At 43.3% G+C, this 16021-nt stretch overlaps 1 protein-coding gene across 1 annotated transcript in view; it reads left to right on the forward strand.

The window, feature by feature from the left end:
* fgd5a (FYVE, RhoGEF and PH domain containing 5a) overlaps positions 1–16021 on the forward strand; it is a 155610-nt gene that overhangs the window by 112802 nt on the left and 26787 nt on the right. The window contains exon 13 of the mRNA XM_060835264.1: positions 11724–11803. Coding sequence (XP_060691247.1) covers positions 11724–11803 — 80 coding nt within the window. The remainder of the gene's footprint in view (positions 1–11723; positions 11804–16021) is intronic.

A 16021-nucleotide genomic window follows, 5' to 3' on the forward strand; every position in this document is an offset into this window, starting at 1 on the left:
TCTGTCAGCCAGGGCTCCCTGATTGGACCAGATTAACAGCCCCAAGTAGGGAACTCATATTCTGTGAAGTCCTCCTTTTATCTCCAATCTGGATAGTCTTGGGCTAGACATGCAGACGAATCATTGAGAGTATTGCATTTATTCAGGGAGGTTTTGTGGACATGTTTGCTGTGATAGAGCTCCAGAGAGAGAGAGAGAGAGATTTTCTGGAAATCTTGTGGCAGGCATGCAGATGATGTGATCTGGCCAATGCAGCTGATTAGGAATGAGACAGGGGTCTGTTATTGAAGTGCTATCTTGACATGTGATTTGCAGGATTTTGCAGAGACATCACTGATGATACGTCCCGGAGAATTTGAGGTGTCTGCTGAACATTGTCCAAGTCTCCATCACTGTTATCGTGCACACCACAAACTCAGTGTTGGCTTTGAGGTCACTGTTGTTCAGGTCTTTGATCCTCAGTGGCACATTGGAGATGATTAATTTTGTGCATCCCACACAATAGAAACAATAACTTTGACTTGTTGCTGTGCTGCATCTGGAGATCAGCCTGGATACATTTGTGAGAATTTCATTTAGTCTCTGAAGTATTCCACAATACTTTCTGATTAGCTGGCAAATTGTTCCAGGATTCAACGTTATTCCACAACAAGCAGTTGTTTGAATACAGCTTGAATTGATAATTTGCGCTGGAAGCTGTTCTTAGAATTTTGTATTAGTAATTCAAAGGAAGGATTCTGGGTAACCAAGATGGAGGGTGAGAAAAAATTCTGGCTGTAACAGGCTGCTCTTTTTTTTTGAGGTATTTTAGGTGTGGGATGTGATTTCCTCAAATTCCAGGAGCAGCAATTACTGTTTTGTATGCTGTTGCATTGTTTAGGAACTTTAGAGGAAAAAAGTCAAAACAACAGCACTTTTAAAAGGGAGAAGGACAGACAATAGGCAGCACATGATCAGTGCAGGAGAGAGAGAGAGAGAAAAAGAAAGAAATGTACTCTACTAACTGACACAGCAGTGAAACTCCACCTTTGCTGTTGAATTTATGTATTGCTGAACATCGTAGTGCGTCTAGCAAAATTAACAATCAGTGCAATTCACAACTGATCTTGGAGGAACCTGTTTGGGAGAGGTCACAGCATAGAAACAGATAAGGGAATAGTTTTTAAGTGTGGACTTGCTGGAAGTCTGCATTACTGAGTAGAGTGGGTTCTTTCTTGATTATAAGTTTTATTGAGATATGTCTCTTAAACCATAAGTTAGCCTGGAGCAGTGTTTTGTAGAGGAATAAGACAGCATTATTTTCTGGGTCTGTAATTTGGAAGAAGCAGAAATGGACTTCAGTAAAATGATATGTTCTTCTTGTTTCTTGTCGAATGTGAGAGTTTAGGGAGAGTTTACGTACTGAGAATTATATCTGCAATAAATGTTGTTGGTTGCGAATCCTATCAAATCAAATGGATCGATTGGAGTGACATTTAGAGGCAATGGGGAATTTACAAGAGCAAGAGGGTGTGATGGATGGCAGTTATAGAAGGGAGAAAAGCCACAGATGCAGTTACATAGATGGGTTAACTCCAAAAAAGATAAGAGAGGTAGGCAGGTAGTGCAGGAGTTTTCTGTGGCTATCCCCATTTCAAACAGGTATGCTGTTTGGGAAAATGTAAAGGGTGATGGATTCTCAGGGAAATGTAGCACGAACAGCCAAGTTTCTGGTATCAAGATAGGCTCTAATATATTGAGGGTACATCGGGTTGCAAGTGATCAATTGTATTAGGTGACTCTCTAGTCAGAGGCACAGACAGACATTTCTGTGACCAGCAGCGGAAAATCAGAATGATGTGTTGCCTCCCTGGTGTCAGGGTCAAGCATGTCTCAGAGAGAGTGCAAAATGTGGTCAAAGGGGGAGAGGGACCAGCAGGCAGTCATTGTACACACTGGAACCAACAATATAGGGATGGAAAAGGATGATATTCTGAAAGTAGAATATAGAAAGTTAAGCAGGAATTTAAAAAGGAGGTCCTTGAGAGTAGTAATATCTGGATTATTCCTGGAGCTTTGAGCGAGTAAGGGTAGGAATAGAAGGATAGAGTAGATGAATGTGTCGCTGAGGAGCTGGTGTACGGGAGAAGAATCATTGGAATCTCTTCTGGGGTAGAAGTGACCTGTACCTAAATTGGAAGGGGACTAATATACTGACCTGTGACATCTTCCCCGAAACCTGCCTCCTTGTGATAGCTATTTCTGCCCTGAGAAAATGTCTCTGACTTTCACTCTACCTATGTCTCTCATCATCTTGTCCACCTCCATCAAGTCGCCTCTAATCCTTCTTCACTCCGATGTGCAAAACCCGAGCTCCCTCCAGTCCAAGCAGCATCCCCCACACCCTCTCACAGGTTTATACTTCATCACACTCACACATTTTATCAAACATGCACACGCACAAACACACACACACACACACACACTCATGTGCACTCACACGCATATGCACACACTCTCTCCTCTCTCTCTCACACACGCACGCACACACACACATATAGGTCTATAGGGTGAATTTGTATTTGCAGATACATTCTATTTTGTTTCAAAAATGCACAATCTGCAGGTAATCAATGCAGGCAGTCAATCCATGTAATGTTTTATAAATTCCACTTTAGAAGTAGAACCAGTCTGACTCAAGATTGGGATACAAACAGGCTGTAACCTCACACTGAGCTGAGATGCCACCTTTTATTTTATGAAACCTTAAGTTATCTCAAGAATGTGACTTAAAAGAAGTTCTGAGATTGACATATTAATGAACTGAAACCTGCAACCCATTCTAAAAGATGAAAGACATAACAGCAATCTAGGTTTGTTCAATATACCATTTCAGTTGCATGCTATAATCTCTTGCAATAAATTCTATGTCTTCTGGTCGTTCTTCACAGCTACACAGATGAAGGAACGGCACTCCGAAAACTAGTGCTTCCAAATACCCCTGTTGGACTATTTCTAACTTTATTGGTTGAGTTACAGTTATTGTCGATGTAAAGGTTTCTAGCTTTTCAGCAAAGAGTAGAATTCAACACATCTGCTATTTATCCAGAACATGGTCTGTCTTTAGAATAACCCTCATCATCTTCAGTCTAAAATGTTGCACATGTGGAAATATGTTTGCTAACACCGTAGACTTTAAGGGGCTCACTAAGGACTATCTCTTGAAGTGAAGACATAATTTGCAAACTTTTCACTAGCCCACATAACAGCAAATCTTCTTTCTGTATCATTACACTTTCTGTCAGTGATAGGTCTGCACTTTTGATCAGTCTGTATCTGAAAGAGTATAGTTCCCACTCCTGCTACACAATTGCCTCAGCATAAATGATAGAACATAGAACATAGAAAAATACAGCGCAGTACAGGCCCTTCGGCCCTCGATGTTGCGCCGACCAAATCCTACCTAACCTACACTAGCCCAATAACTTCCATATGCCTATCCAATGCCTGCTTAAATGACCATAAAGAGGGAGAGTTCACCACTGCTACTGGCAGGGCATTCCATGAACTCACAATCCGCTGCGTAAAGAATCTACCCCTAACATCTGTCCTATACCTACCACCCCTTAATTTAAAGCTGTGTCCCCTAGTAACAGCTGACTCCATTAGCGGTAAAAGGTTCTCAGTGTCTACCCTATCTAAACCCCTAATCATCTTATACACCTCTATCAAATCTCCCCTAAACCTTCTTTTCTCCAATGAGAACAGGCCCAAGTGCCTCAGCCTTTCCTCATACGATCTTCCTACCATGCCAGGCAACATCCTGGTAAACCTCCTCTGCACTCGTTCCAATGCCTCCACATCCTTCCTATAGTATGGCGACCAAAACTGCACACAATACTCCAGATGAGGCCGCACCAGAGTCTTATACAACTGCAACATGACCTCAGGACTCCGGAACTCAATTCCTCTACCAATAAAGCCCAGTACACCATATGCCTTCCTCACAGCACTATTTACCTGGGTGGCAACGTTCAGAGATCTGTGTACATGGACACCAAGATCCCTCTGCTCATCCACACTACCAAGTAGCCTACCATTAGCCCAGTAATCCATCTTCTTGTTACTCCTACCAAAGTGAATGACTTCACACTTAGCTACATTAAATTCCATCTGCCACCTTTCTGCCCTGCTCTGCAACCTATCTATATCCCGCTGTAACCTGCCACATCCTTCTTCACTGTCCACAACTCCACCGACCTTTGTGTCATCCGCAAACTTGCTCACCCAGCTTTCAAGCCCCTCCTCTAGATCATTTATAAAGATGACAAACAGCAACGGTCCCAAAACAGATCCCTGTGGTACACCGCTAGTAACTGCACTCCAAGATGAACCTAGTCCATCAACTACTACCCTCTGTCTCCTTCCAGCCAGCCAATTCCTAATCCAAACCTCTAATGCACCCTCAATGCCATACCTCCGTAGTTTTTGCATTAGCCTACCATGGGGTACCTTATCGAACGCCTTGCTAAAATCCATATACACCACATCTACTGCTTTACCCTCATCCACCTCCTTAGTCACCTTCTCAAAGAACTCAATAAGGTTTGTGAGGCACGACCTGCCCTTCACAAAACCATGCTGACTATCCTTGATCACATTATTCCTATCCAGATGTTCATAAATCTTATCCCTTACAACTCTCTCTAAGACTTTACCCACAACAGAAGTGAGACTCACTGGCCTATAGTTACTCGGGCTGTCCCTACTCCCCTTCTTGAACAAGGGGACCACATTCGCTATCCTCCAGTCTTCTGGTACTATTCCCGTTGACAATGACGACATAAAAATCAAGGCCAATGGCTCTGCTATCTCCTCCCTAGCTTCCCAGAGGATCCTAGGACAAATGCCATCAGGCCCAGGAGACTTATCTATTTTCATCCTTTCCAGTATTCCCAAAACCTCCTCCCTACATACTTCAAGGCCATCCATTCTAATCACTTGTGACTCAATATTCACACCAGCAACAGAGTCCTGTTCCTGAATGAATACTGACGAAAAGTATTGATTTAGTGTCTCACCAATCTCCTCCGCCTCCACGCACAACTTCCCACTACTATCCTTGACTGGACCGATACCTACCCTAGTCATCCTTTTATTCCTGACATACCTATAGAAAGCCTCTGGGTTTTCCCTAATCCTACCAACTAAGGACTTTTCATGTCCCCTTCTCGCTGCTCTTAGCTCTCTCTTCAGATCCTTCCTGGCTACCTTATAACTCTCAATCGCCCCAACTGAACCTTCACACCTCATCCTTACATAGGCCGCCCTCTTCCCTTTCACAAGGGATTCCAATTCCCTATTAAACCACGGCTCCCTCACAAGACCCTTTACTCCCTGCCTGACTGGTACATACTTATCAAGGACACTCAATAGGTGTTCCTTGAACAATCTCCACATATCATTAGTGTTCTTCTCCTGAAGCCTGTTTTTCCAATCCACGCATCCTAAGTCATGCCTCACCACGTCATAATTTCCCTGCCCCCAGCTATAGCTCTTGCCCTGCAGTGCACACTTATCCCTCTCCATCACTAAAGTAAAAGTCACCGAGTTGTGGTCACTGTCCCCGAAGTGCTCACCTACCTCCAAGTCTAACACCTGGCCTGGTTCATTACCTAGAACCAAATCCAGTATAGCCTCACCTCTTGTTGGCCTGTCTACATATTGTGTCAGGAAACCCTCCTGCACACATTGGACAAACACCAACCCATCTAACGAACTCGAGCTATAGCTTTCCCAGTCAATATCTGGGAAGTTAAAGTCCCCCATAACAACCACCCTGCTACTTTCACTCTTCTCCTGAATCATCCTTGCAATACTATCCTCTACTTCTCTCGGACTATTGGGAGGCCTGTAGAAAACTCCTAACAGGGTGACCTCACCTTTCCTATTTCTAACCTCAGCTCAAGCTACCTCATATGGCAAATCTTCCTCCATCGTCCTTTCCACCGCTGTAATGCTATCCAAGGTGACAAGCAATGCCACACCTTCCCCTCTTTTACCCCCATGTCTGACCCTACTAAAACATTTTAAACCCTGCAACCTGCAACAGCCATTCCTGCTCCTGTTCTACCCACGTCTCTGTAATGGCCACAACATCGAAGTCCCAGGTACAAACCCACGCTGCAAGTTCACCTACCTTATTTCTTATACTTCTGGCATTGAAGTATACACACTTCAAGCCATCTTTCTGTTTACAGGCACCCTCCTTCGAAATCAATGCCTTGTTCCTAACCTCCCTACACTCAAGGTCCTGTACCCTGAAGCTACAGTCCAGGTTCCCATGCCCCTGCAGAGTTAGTTTAAACCCTCCCAAAGAGCACTAGCAAACCTCCCCCCAAGGATACTGGTGCCCCTCTGGTTCAGGTGTAGACCATCCTGTTTATAGAGGTCCCACCTTCCCCAGAAAGAACCCCAGTTGTCCAGAAACCGGAATCCCTCCCTCCTGCACCATGCCTGTAGCCACGCGTTTAACTGCTGTCTCTCCCTATTCCTCGACTCTCTATCACGTGGCACGGGTAACAAACCAGAGACAACAACTCTGTTTGTTCTAGCTCTGAGCTTCCAACCTAGCTCCCTGAAAGCCTGCCTGACATCCTCACCCCTCTTCCTACCTATGTCATTGGTGCCAACGTGGACCACAATCTGGGGCTGCTCCCCCTCCCCCTTAAGGACCCGGAAAACACGATCAGAGACATCACGTACCCTTGCACCTGGGAGGCAACATACCAATCGTGAGTCTCTGTCGCCCCCACAAAACCACCTATCTGTACCCCTCACTATTGAGTCCCCAACAACTATCGCTCTAACTTTCTCCACCCTTCCCTTCTGAGCAACGGGGCCAGGCTCCGTGCCAGAGGCCTGAACCTCGTTGCTTACCCCTGATAAGCCATCCCCCCCACAAGTATCCAAAACGGTATACTTGTTCTTGAGGGGAATGACCGCAGGGGGACCCTGCACTGGCTGGTTCCTTCCACTCCCCCTCACTGTCACCCATCTGTCTATAACTTTCGGTGTAACTACTTCCCTAAAGCTCTGATCTATGACCACCTCTGCCTCCCGAATGATCCGCAGTTCATCCAACTCCAGCTCCAGTTCCCTAACACGGTCTTGGAGGAGCTGGAGATGGATGCACTTCTTGCAAGTGTAATCAGCAGGGATGCTAATGGCTTCCCTCACCTCATACATGTTGCAAGAGGAACATTGCACTGCCTGCACTGCCATCCCTCTAAAAAGTAAGCTTTAAAACTAAATCTAAAGAAACAAACAAGCAAAATGCAGCACTTACCTGCTTGCCACAACGGGTCTTATTAGGTTAGAGGACGAGGGCGGGTGGGAGGCTCTACCCCTGTAGTGCCTCGGGTTCCTCGCCTGCGCGCTTATAAGAAAAAAACCCTACCCAGGTAACCTAGCGCGGCACCAGCTTCCGGGTCCGCTAGGCGCTTAAAAAAAACACTTTAAAACTTTTAGCTGTTTGAAAAAAAACACGAACTGGACTTACCCCGCGACTTAAAAAACACCACCAGACAGCCGTTACTTGGTCCGCCGAGAGAGTGATCCTAGGTAACTCTGGCTCAAATGTCTATGATAGCACCATTTCTTTGATTTAATCTTCATCCCAGTACTATATAGTATCTGATATGTAATGGCCCATTGGTGACAGCTAGATTTGCAGAATCACACGAGGAACCAATTTGGCCCATCGTGCCTGTACAGGCTCATTAAATGAATACCATCATATAATCTTGACCTTTACGACACACTTTCTGAAGAAGGGCTTATGCCCGAAACGTCGACTCTCCTGCTCCTTGGATGCTGCCTGACCTGCTGCGCTTTTCCAGTAACACACTTTCAGCTCTGATCTCCAGCATCTGCAGTCCTCACTTTCTCCTTTACCACACACCCCTTGCAGCATATTTTTATCCATACAATCAATCAATGCTGTCTTGAATTGAACTTACTTCCAACACTGTTCCAGGCAGTGCATTCCATACACTAACTAATTGCTTCACGATACTTTTTTTTTAAACTTGATCTTTACTTCTTTTGCCTATCACTTTAAACCTTGTGATCTTGTTCTTTTTTACGATTGGGAACAGTTTGAGCAAGCGCTTTCTGATTTGGTTTACTGCTCTCATGTACCTTGGAGCTCAGTCATGTTCTGAGATGCTGAAAACCCCTTGATTGCTTTCTGTTTTGTGTATCACCTCTGACATAATATGTACTTACCATATGCCCAAAGGACTTGACCGTGAGCTGTGATACTTGTGATACATCATATTTGTTGATGTGTAAGTCCTGCTTGTTGTTATTGTTGTAAAATCACAGGGCTTACATTCTGGTGTCATGCTCTGTTTGAGTGATTCCATAGATCAGGAAATTATCCATGTGTCACAAAACTTCAATGAAGTTTTCCAAAATACTTGACATTGTCCACTCTCTTTCTGGTCAGATGCGATGCTGAAAAGGAATTTATTCAATCTAAACTGCCCAAATGGTGTAATGAAAACTTTGAACAACTTAATAAAGAGATTAAGTTTCTAGAAATTACAAATTGCAACTCACTTTGTGAAGATTGAATTGCAAAGAATCTCTCATCCACAGACAAATCAGGTGAACTTCACAAACAATTGTTTTTTTCAAAAGTGTAAGGCCCACACCCGGATTCTGACAGATCCATTGAGTTTTGGTTTTGAGAACAACTCCAAACACCAGCTTTTTGTTTCAGTCACCTTCCTTTTGAATGAGAAACTTCTCTGTGTGTGAAACAAACTGACTGGCTTCATTCAGGAGTGTTGTGGTATGCTCTTATCAGCTTTCCTAGTCCCATTGATGGCTACGAAAATTCAGCTCTGAGAGTTGGTTCTCTTTGTAAAGCAGATGTAAATTAGTACCAAAGTCCCAGCTTTAAACTGAACAACTCTGGTTTAGAGTTGCTTATAAGGTTTCACTGATTTCTCTCTCTCTCTCTCTCTCTCTCTCTCTCTAATATTGAAGAGATGCATTCAGTTGTCTTGTGACCATGAGTTCTACACCTCCCAGTCAATGTTATATTTTGCATGATGACTGAAACAAACTATTTCCTACCATGGTTCAGAACCAGAACAGCTTCACCTGCTACTAACTTAAACAGAACCATTCTGACCAGTCACCAATACCGTCCCATCTTTCATATTCCCAGCCACCTTTCCCCCAGCCCCATTCCCTCCTATTTATTTCTCAGCCCTCTTGGGCCACCCCCTCGTTCCTGATGAAGGGCGTATGCTCGCAATGTCAACTCTCCTGCTCCTCGGATGCTGCCTGCCTGGCTGTGTTTTTCCAGCACCACACTTTTTGGTACCTGGATTATGCCTCTTTTAGCAACACATAACTTGGAAGTGATACTTCTTGCAAAAATGGTGTTTGGCAAAACAGTTTTTGCACCTGGTATCAGCTAGGGCAGTTGATGTACACTCTTTTATGGCCACCCTAAAATTAACAAACTGCACCGTCTGTCATTTTGGAATGTGGTTCTTCGCCCTGTCATCCTGAAGCACTTATCAATCTTGGTTCCTAGCCTTAGTTTGTCTGCCATTGATGTAATATCTGGCCAACCTTTGTTGCACAATTTGGCTACTCAGAATTTGTGACCACCTCGAAGTGTTCCAGTGATACCAAAGACTTTCCATGTTGTTATCCCACTTGCTGCCACCGTTTAATATTCTTGATCTGGTACAGAATATTTAGAGAGCATAATGGTAAGAGAAACATTAACTTTCTGAAGGAACATTTTACAGTGGCTTCACCCTTGTGAAAAGAGATCACATTTATGTGATATTGCATGACATCATGATACTTTGTCTCATTAATATATTAAACAATCGGACTTAACTTTTTATACTATAATCAGTGAGCTAAAACTAGTGTGTCTTATGAACAAGGAATAAACAGGTTTGGACTCTACTCATTGGAGTATAGAAGAATGAGAGATGATCTCATTGAAACAGATAGGATTCTTAAGGGACGCGGCAGTGTAAATGCTGAGAGGATTTACCATGAGAGGATTCATGGGAGAGTCTATCACCAGAGGGCAGAGTCTGAGAATAAAAGGGCACCAATTTAAGACTGAAATTAGGAGTAATTTCTTCTGTCAGAGGGTTGTGAGTCTTTGGGACTTCAGAACACAGAGTTTTGTGTGTGTATTTAAGGCTGAGATAGACTATTGATTAGTAAGGAAATCCAGGGTTTTGAGTGAAAGGGCAGGAAAGTGGATGTGAGGAATGTCAAATCAGTCATGATTCTCTTGAATGGCAGATCAGGCCCAAGGGGCCGAATGGCCTTCTCCTTTTCCTATTTCTTATGGTCTAACAGCAGTGATCCCTGTTCTGAAGAAGGGTCATTAGACTCAAATCATGAACTCTGCTTTCTCTCCAGAGATACTGCCAGACCTGCTGAATTTCTCCAACAATTTATGTTTCTCGTAGCAGAAATCCCTGACTTGCAGCATCCCTGAGAGCATGAACAGCAATTCAACTAAATCTAACTGCAGCCTAGGCAAAGCTCCAAAAGTTGGAGCTGAAAGCTGACCCAGAGCTCCAGACTGGGAAATACAGTAGCGCCTCAACTTACAAACTTAATCTGTTCCGGGACATGGTTCACGAAACTGAAGTTCGTGAACGGAATCCATTTTTCCCATTGTTCGGATAGCGTTCACAGCGCACGCGCCAAAGACGAACTGAATTAGATCACGCGGGGTCCGAGAGCTGTTGCGTTCAACAAGCGCATAGAAAAGCAGAACAATGAAACCACATCGTCCAACACAGGCTTTTTGCGCTTGTATCTTTGTTCGTACCTTGAATTTTATACGTATGTTGAAACAAAATTTTATGCACAATCCTGTCCGTGAACGGGGTCGTTCGTATGTCGAGGCGCTACTGTATATTACATCAGCTTTTCCACTTAGATCTGATACCACATGCATCACCTTGCTTTTTTGGTCTCACAGAGGATAACCAAACTAGACATCCCTTTCAGATTTGTTCCCAGAATACCAGTGAATATTGTGAACTCAAATTGTTATGATTGGGTTTTTTTTGCAAATTGTATTATTGTGGTAGTGGAATAGTAAATGATCAATGTTTTAAACTGAAAGTTGGGAGACTGAGCAGAGAGCAGTCAAACTGACCGAAATGTTCAGCGGGCTGCTGACAGGAATTTGATGATCTGAATTTCCGCATTTGGTGCTGAAAATAATGCTAAATCTCTCAAACGTCTTCATGCTTCATTGGAATATTAAATCAAGTTTGCAAATGAGATGGTATGAACCCTTGGTAAACAAGATGTACACTGAAGTTGAGGAAGTGGGCTGTATATAAAGACAGTATGGAGTATGGTGATAGCTGGAAGGATGTGGTGATGTTGGGATTTGGATGACAAGTTGGGGAGAGATGGGTTGGATTTTATTGGGAAAGGGAAGCTAGTTTGGAATCTGACTAGAGAAATTGGGGGGAAAAAAATCAGTAATACGTGGAATGAACATTCTTATTCACTCTGAAGGGGATAAGATGAGTGAGACCAATGTGTGTCAGTCACAGGTTTTCCCTGATATTTCCCTCTGAAGAGTGCTTTGGGTGGGTGATGTCACTGGAAGATTGTTCAAAATGTATGCTGTAAAGCTCTGATTCCCTTGTTTGTTATATTGGCAGGTGAGCAGATTGTCTGTCGAAGACTCTGAGCTGTTGCTGAGGATCCAGAGTGTGCGAGGCTCCATCACACTCTGTGCCAGGTATTATGTAACTAAGTTGTACAGGGCAAGGTACTTGCAGCATCATGACAGAGTAATCAAACTGGATTTACATGCTAACCCGGTCACTGTCATTAAAATGTAATGTTAAACATGAAGCAAGGGTATTCCAATTGAGAATTATTCCAGCATTCACCTCCTGGCATGGAGCCAATTTTGAATCTGAATTGCCAAGTTACTCTGGATCACCTTTTTTTTAAATCAGTTTCCCATATGGGATCTTGTCAAAGGCCTTGCTGAAATCCATATGAACTATGTCAGCTGCACTGTCCTCATTTAAACATTGAGTCACCTCTTTGAAACATTCCACCAGATTTGTTAGGCATGATCTTCCTCTGATAATGCCATCCTGACTACTCTTGATCAAACCTTGCCTCTCTAAATTTTCCCCTTCAGAATTTTCTCCAGTAGTTTCCCTACCACTGTTGTCAGACTCAGTGGTATATCATTTGCTGATCTATCTCTGCCACATTTGTTTTAAAAGTAGAACCACGTGAGCTGGCTTTCAGTCACCTGGCAGCTCTCCTTTGGCTGGAAACAATTTGAAGATTTGGATCAGGGCCCATGTGATTTCTTCCCTCATCTCCCAGAGCAACCTGGGAAACTACACATCCTAACCTGGGGTTTGTCCACTTTAGAACCCGCCTAAATCTCTAATACATCCTGACTCGTATCAAAATACTCAAGGACCACACAGTCCATTTTCCTGAATTCTGTACTTGCAACATCCTTCTTGTGCATGAAGATGTGTAGGATTTGGAAGAATTCATTTAACATACAACCATCGTGAAGTATTCATTTAACACACAATCAATGTCATCTGACTCCAAGCACAGATCTCCCCCTTGGTCCCTGATGGATCTTACTCTTTCCCTGGTTATTCTCTTCCCTTTGATATACATGTAGAGTATCTTGGGATTCTCTCTGACTTTTCATGTCCACTCTTCGCTCTCTTAATTGTTTTTTTAATGCTTCCCCCTACACTTTTTATATTCCACTTGTTTTTTTTTAAATTGCTCTCTTTGTTCCTGTTATACATTTCTTTTCCATTTTATCCAGTTCTAAATATTACTAAACATCCAGAGTTAGATTAGACTACTTGCAGTGTGGAAACAGGCCCAAGACCCAACAAGTCCACACTGACCCTCTGAAGTGCAACCCACCAAACCCATTCCCCTACATTTACCCCTTCACCTAACAGTTTAGCATGGCAAATTCATCTAACCTGCACATTTTTGGACTGTGGGAGGAAACCGGAGCACCTGGAGGAAGCCCACACAGACACGGGGAGAATGTGCAAACTCCACACAGACAGTCGCCTGAGGCGGGAATTGAACCCGGGTCTCTGGCGCTGTGAGGAAGCAGTGCTAACCACTGTGCCACCGTGCCGTGCACTGTTCTCTATTGCTCCTACATTTCACTCTAAGGGAACATGTTGGGTCTGTATTCTCCCAGTCCCATTTTTGAATACCTCCCACTGTTCTGTACATTTACCCTCAAGTCATTGTTTTCAGTCTACTTTGGCCAGATCCTGCCTTATTTTAATAAAAGTTGCCTTACCTCAATCTAAAAGCCTTTTACAGACCATCTTCTTCCTTATCCATATCAAACTTCAAATGTATGGTGTTGTGATCACTATCACAAAAATACTGTTCCATTGCTACCTCAAACACCTGTCTGGCTTTGTACACCAGAATTCGGTCCAGCATTGCACTGCCCTTGTATAACCCTCTACATGTTGATCTAAAAAGCTCTCATGTACACATGTCAAGAAATCCGCCCCCTCTCATTCCTTTAAACCATGATTCTCCCAATTAATATTGGGGTAGTAGAAATCCTCGAATCATAGAATTTTATGGGAAGAAGGAGGCTTATCAACCCATCATGTCTGTACTGACTCCCAGAAGAGCTACTCGTCCAGTCCCACTCTCCAGCCCTACCTTCGTAGCTGTCTAACTTAATCCCTTTCGAATATGTATCCAGCTCGCTTTTGAAACCAAGTGTGGAACTTACCTTCACCACTCTCCCAGGCTGTGCATTCCAAATCCTAGCAACTCTGAGGAAATAAGTTTCTCCTCATCTCAATCCTAGCTCCCTTGCTGACAGTCCTGAAGTTGGGATCCCCTAGTTACTGATATACCAACTAGTGGAAATAGAATATCCTTTATCCTGTCATAATTGTTCATAATTTTGAATGCTCTGATAAGGTTAATCTTCACTGTTCCAAGAAGAGTAAGCCCAATCTCTCTACTCTTTGCTTGTATCTAAGTTCCCTCAGTCATGACATCATTCTAGGGTGTTGCTTGGTATGTAAGGTTTGACTTATAACAAAATGGCTGGATAGGAAGTTGAGAGGCGAGCTTTTAAAATATATAAAATAATGAGTGCTATAAATAGAGTTAATGATAGTTGTCTTTCTCCTAATTTCAAGACGAGAGGGCACATTTTTAAGTTGAGAGGAGAGAGATTTACAAAAGACATGAGGGGCAATCTTTTTCACAGAGTGAGTGGTTTCTCATTTGGAATGAACTTCCTGATGAAGTAGTGGATTTGGATAAATGCATGAAAGGTTTAAAGGGATGTGGGCCAGGAACAGGCAGGTGGGACTATTTAGTTTAGGATTATGGTTAGCATGGACTAGTTGTATTGAAGGATCTGTTTCCATGCTGTATGGCACTCTGAGTCTGTAAATGTAATATATTTATCTTATTGTTATTTTTGGACACCTCAGTCAACAGACTATATTACATATCTGTTCCTCAATTGTATTGTTATGATACACGGTGTGACTACCTCCATTTTAATTCTGAAACTGTATCCACAAAGCCTCATTTGAAGACCCTTCCAAGATATCATCGCTCTTTACTGAAGTAATTGACTCCTTAATTAATCATCTGATACCATCTCTCCTTTCCACATCCTGCCTGAAGATCCTATATCTGGAATATTGAGTTGCCAGTCCTATTCTTCCCTCAGGAGAAATTGAGGACTGCAGATGCTGGAGATTAGAATCAAAAAGTGTGGTGCTGGAAAAGCACAGAGTCAGGCAGCATCCGAGGATCAGGAGTGTTGAAATTTCGAGCATTAGGTCTACATCAGGAATGTGATCATCATCCTGATAAAGAGCTTATGCTTGAAACATTGACTCTCCTGCTCCTTAGATGCTGTCTGATTGGCTGTGCTTTATCAGCACCACACTTTTTGACTCTAACTCTCCCTCAACCAAGTCTCTGTGATGGCGATCCACACCCTTAACTGTGTATTAGAGGTAAGGCAGATGTGTTTTCAAGTAGAGCCCATCCAGCCTCGCCTTACTCCTTTGAGATACCACATGGCCTACTACTTTTGGCTCAGTTCCATCAAAATGTTATATGATTTTACTATTGAACTAATGGCACTGTGTTCTTTGTATCTACTGAACTAGTTTAAACTCCTGCCAACAGCACTAGCAAACCCTCCCACAAAGATATATGGTCCCATTCTGGTTTAGAGCAGACTGACCTACTTGTGGAGGTGCCACCTTCCTCAGAAACAATCCCAAGGGCCCAGAAATCTAAAACCCTGCCTCCTGCATCAACTCTTTTGCCACGCATTTATCTTCCCTCTTCTATTTCTGTACTTGTTGGCAAATGGCACTAGGAGGTCCTGTTTTTTTAATCTACTGCCTAGCACCCTGAAGTCTTGATGCGAGATCTCATCCCTTGGTCTACCTGTATTTTTAATACCAATGTGCACCACACCCTCTGCCTGATCATCCTCTCCTCCTGCTTCAGGATGCCCTGCAGCTGCTTAGTGAATGCATTGATACTGGCACCAGGGAGGAACACACCATCCTGGAGTCTCATGTGTGGCTGCAGAAATGCCTGTTTGTTCCCCCAACTAATGGATCACCTATCACTATCACTCCTGGTTTATTCTTTCTCCTGTGCAGTCAGACAAGAAAGCGAATGCAATGTTGTCATTTATTTCAAGAGGGTTGGAACATAAAAGCACTGTTGTGCTACTGAGACTTTATAAAGCTCTGGTTAGGCCCCATTTGGAGTACTGTGTCCAGTTTTGGTTCCCACACCTCAGGAAGGACATACTGACACTGGAGCATGTCCAGCGGAGATTCACATGATCCCTGGAATGGTAGGTCTAATATATGAGGAACGGCTGAGGATCCTGGGATTGTATTCATTGGAGTTTAGAAGATTAAGG

The sequence above is a fragment of the Hemiscyllium ocellatum genome, chromosome 14 (assembly GCF_020745735.1).
Source record: "Hemiscyllium ocellatum isolate sHemOce1 chromosome 14, sHemOce1.pat.X.cur, whole genome shotgun sequence".
Taxonomy (NCBI): Eukaryota; Metazoa; Chordata; class Chondrichthyes; order Orectolobiformes; family Hemiscylliidae; genus Hemiscyllium; species Hemiscyllium ocellatum.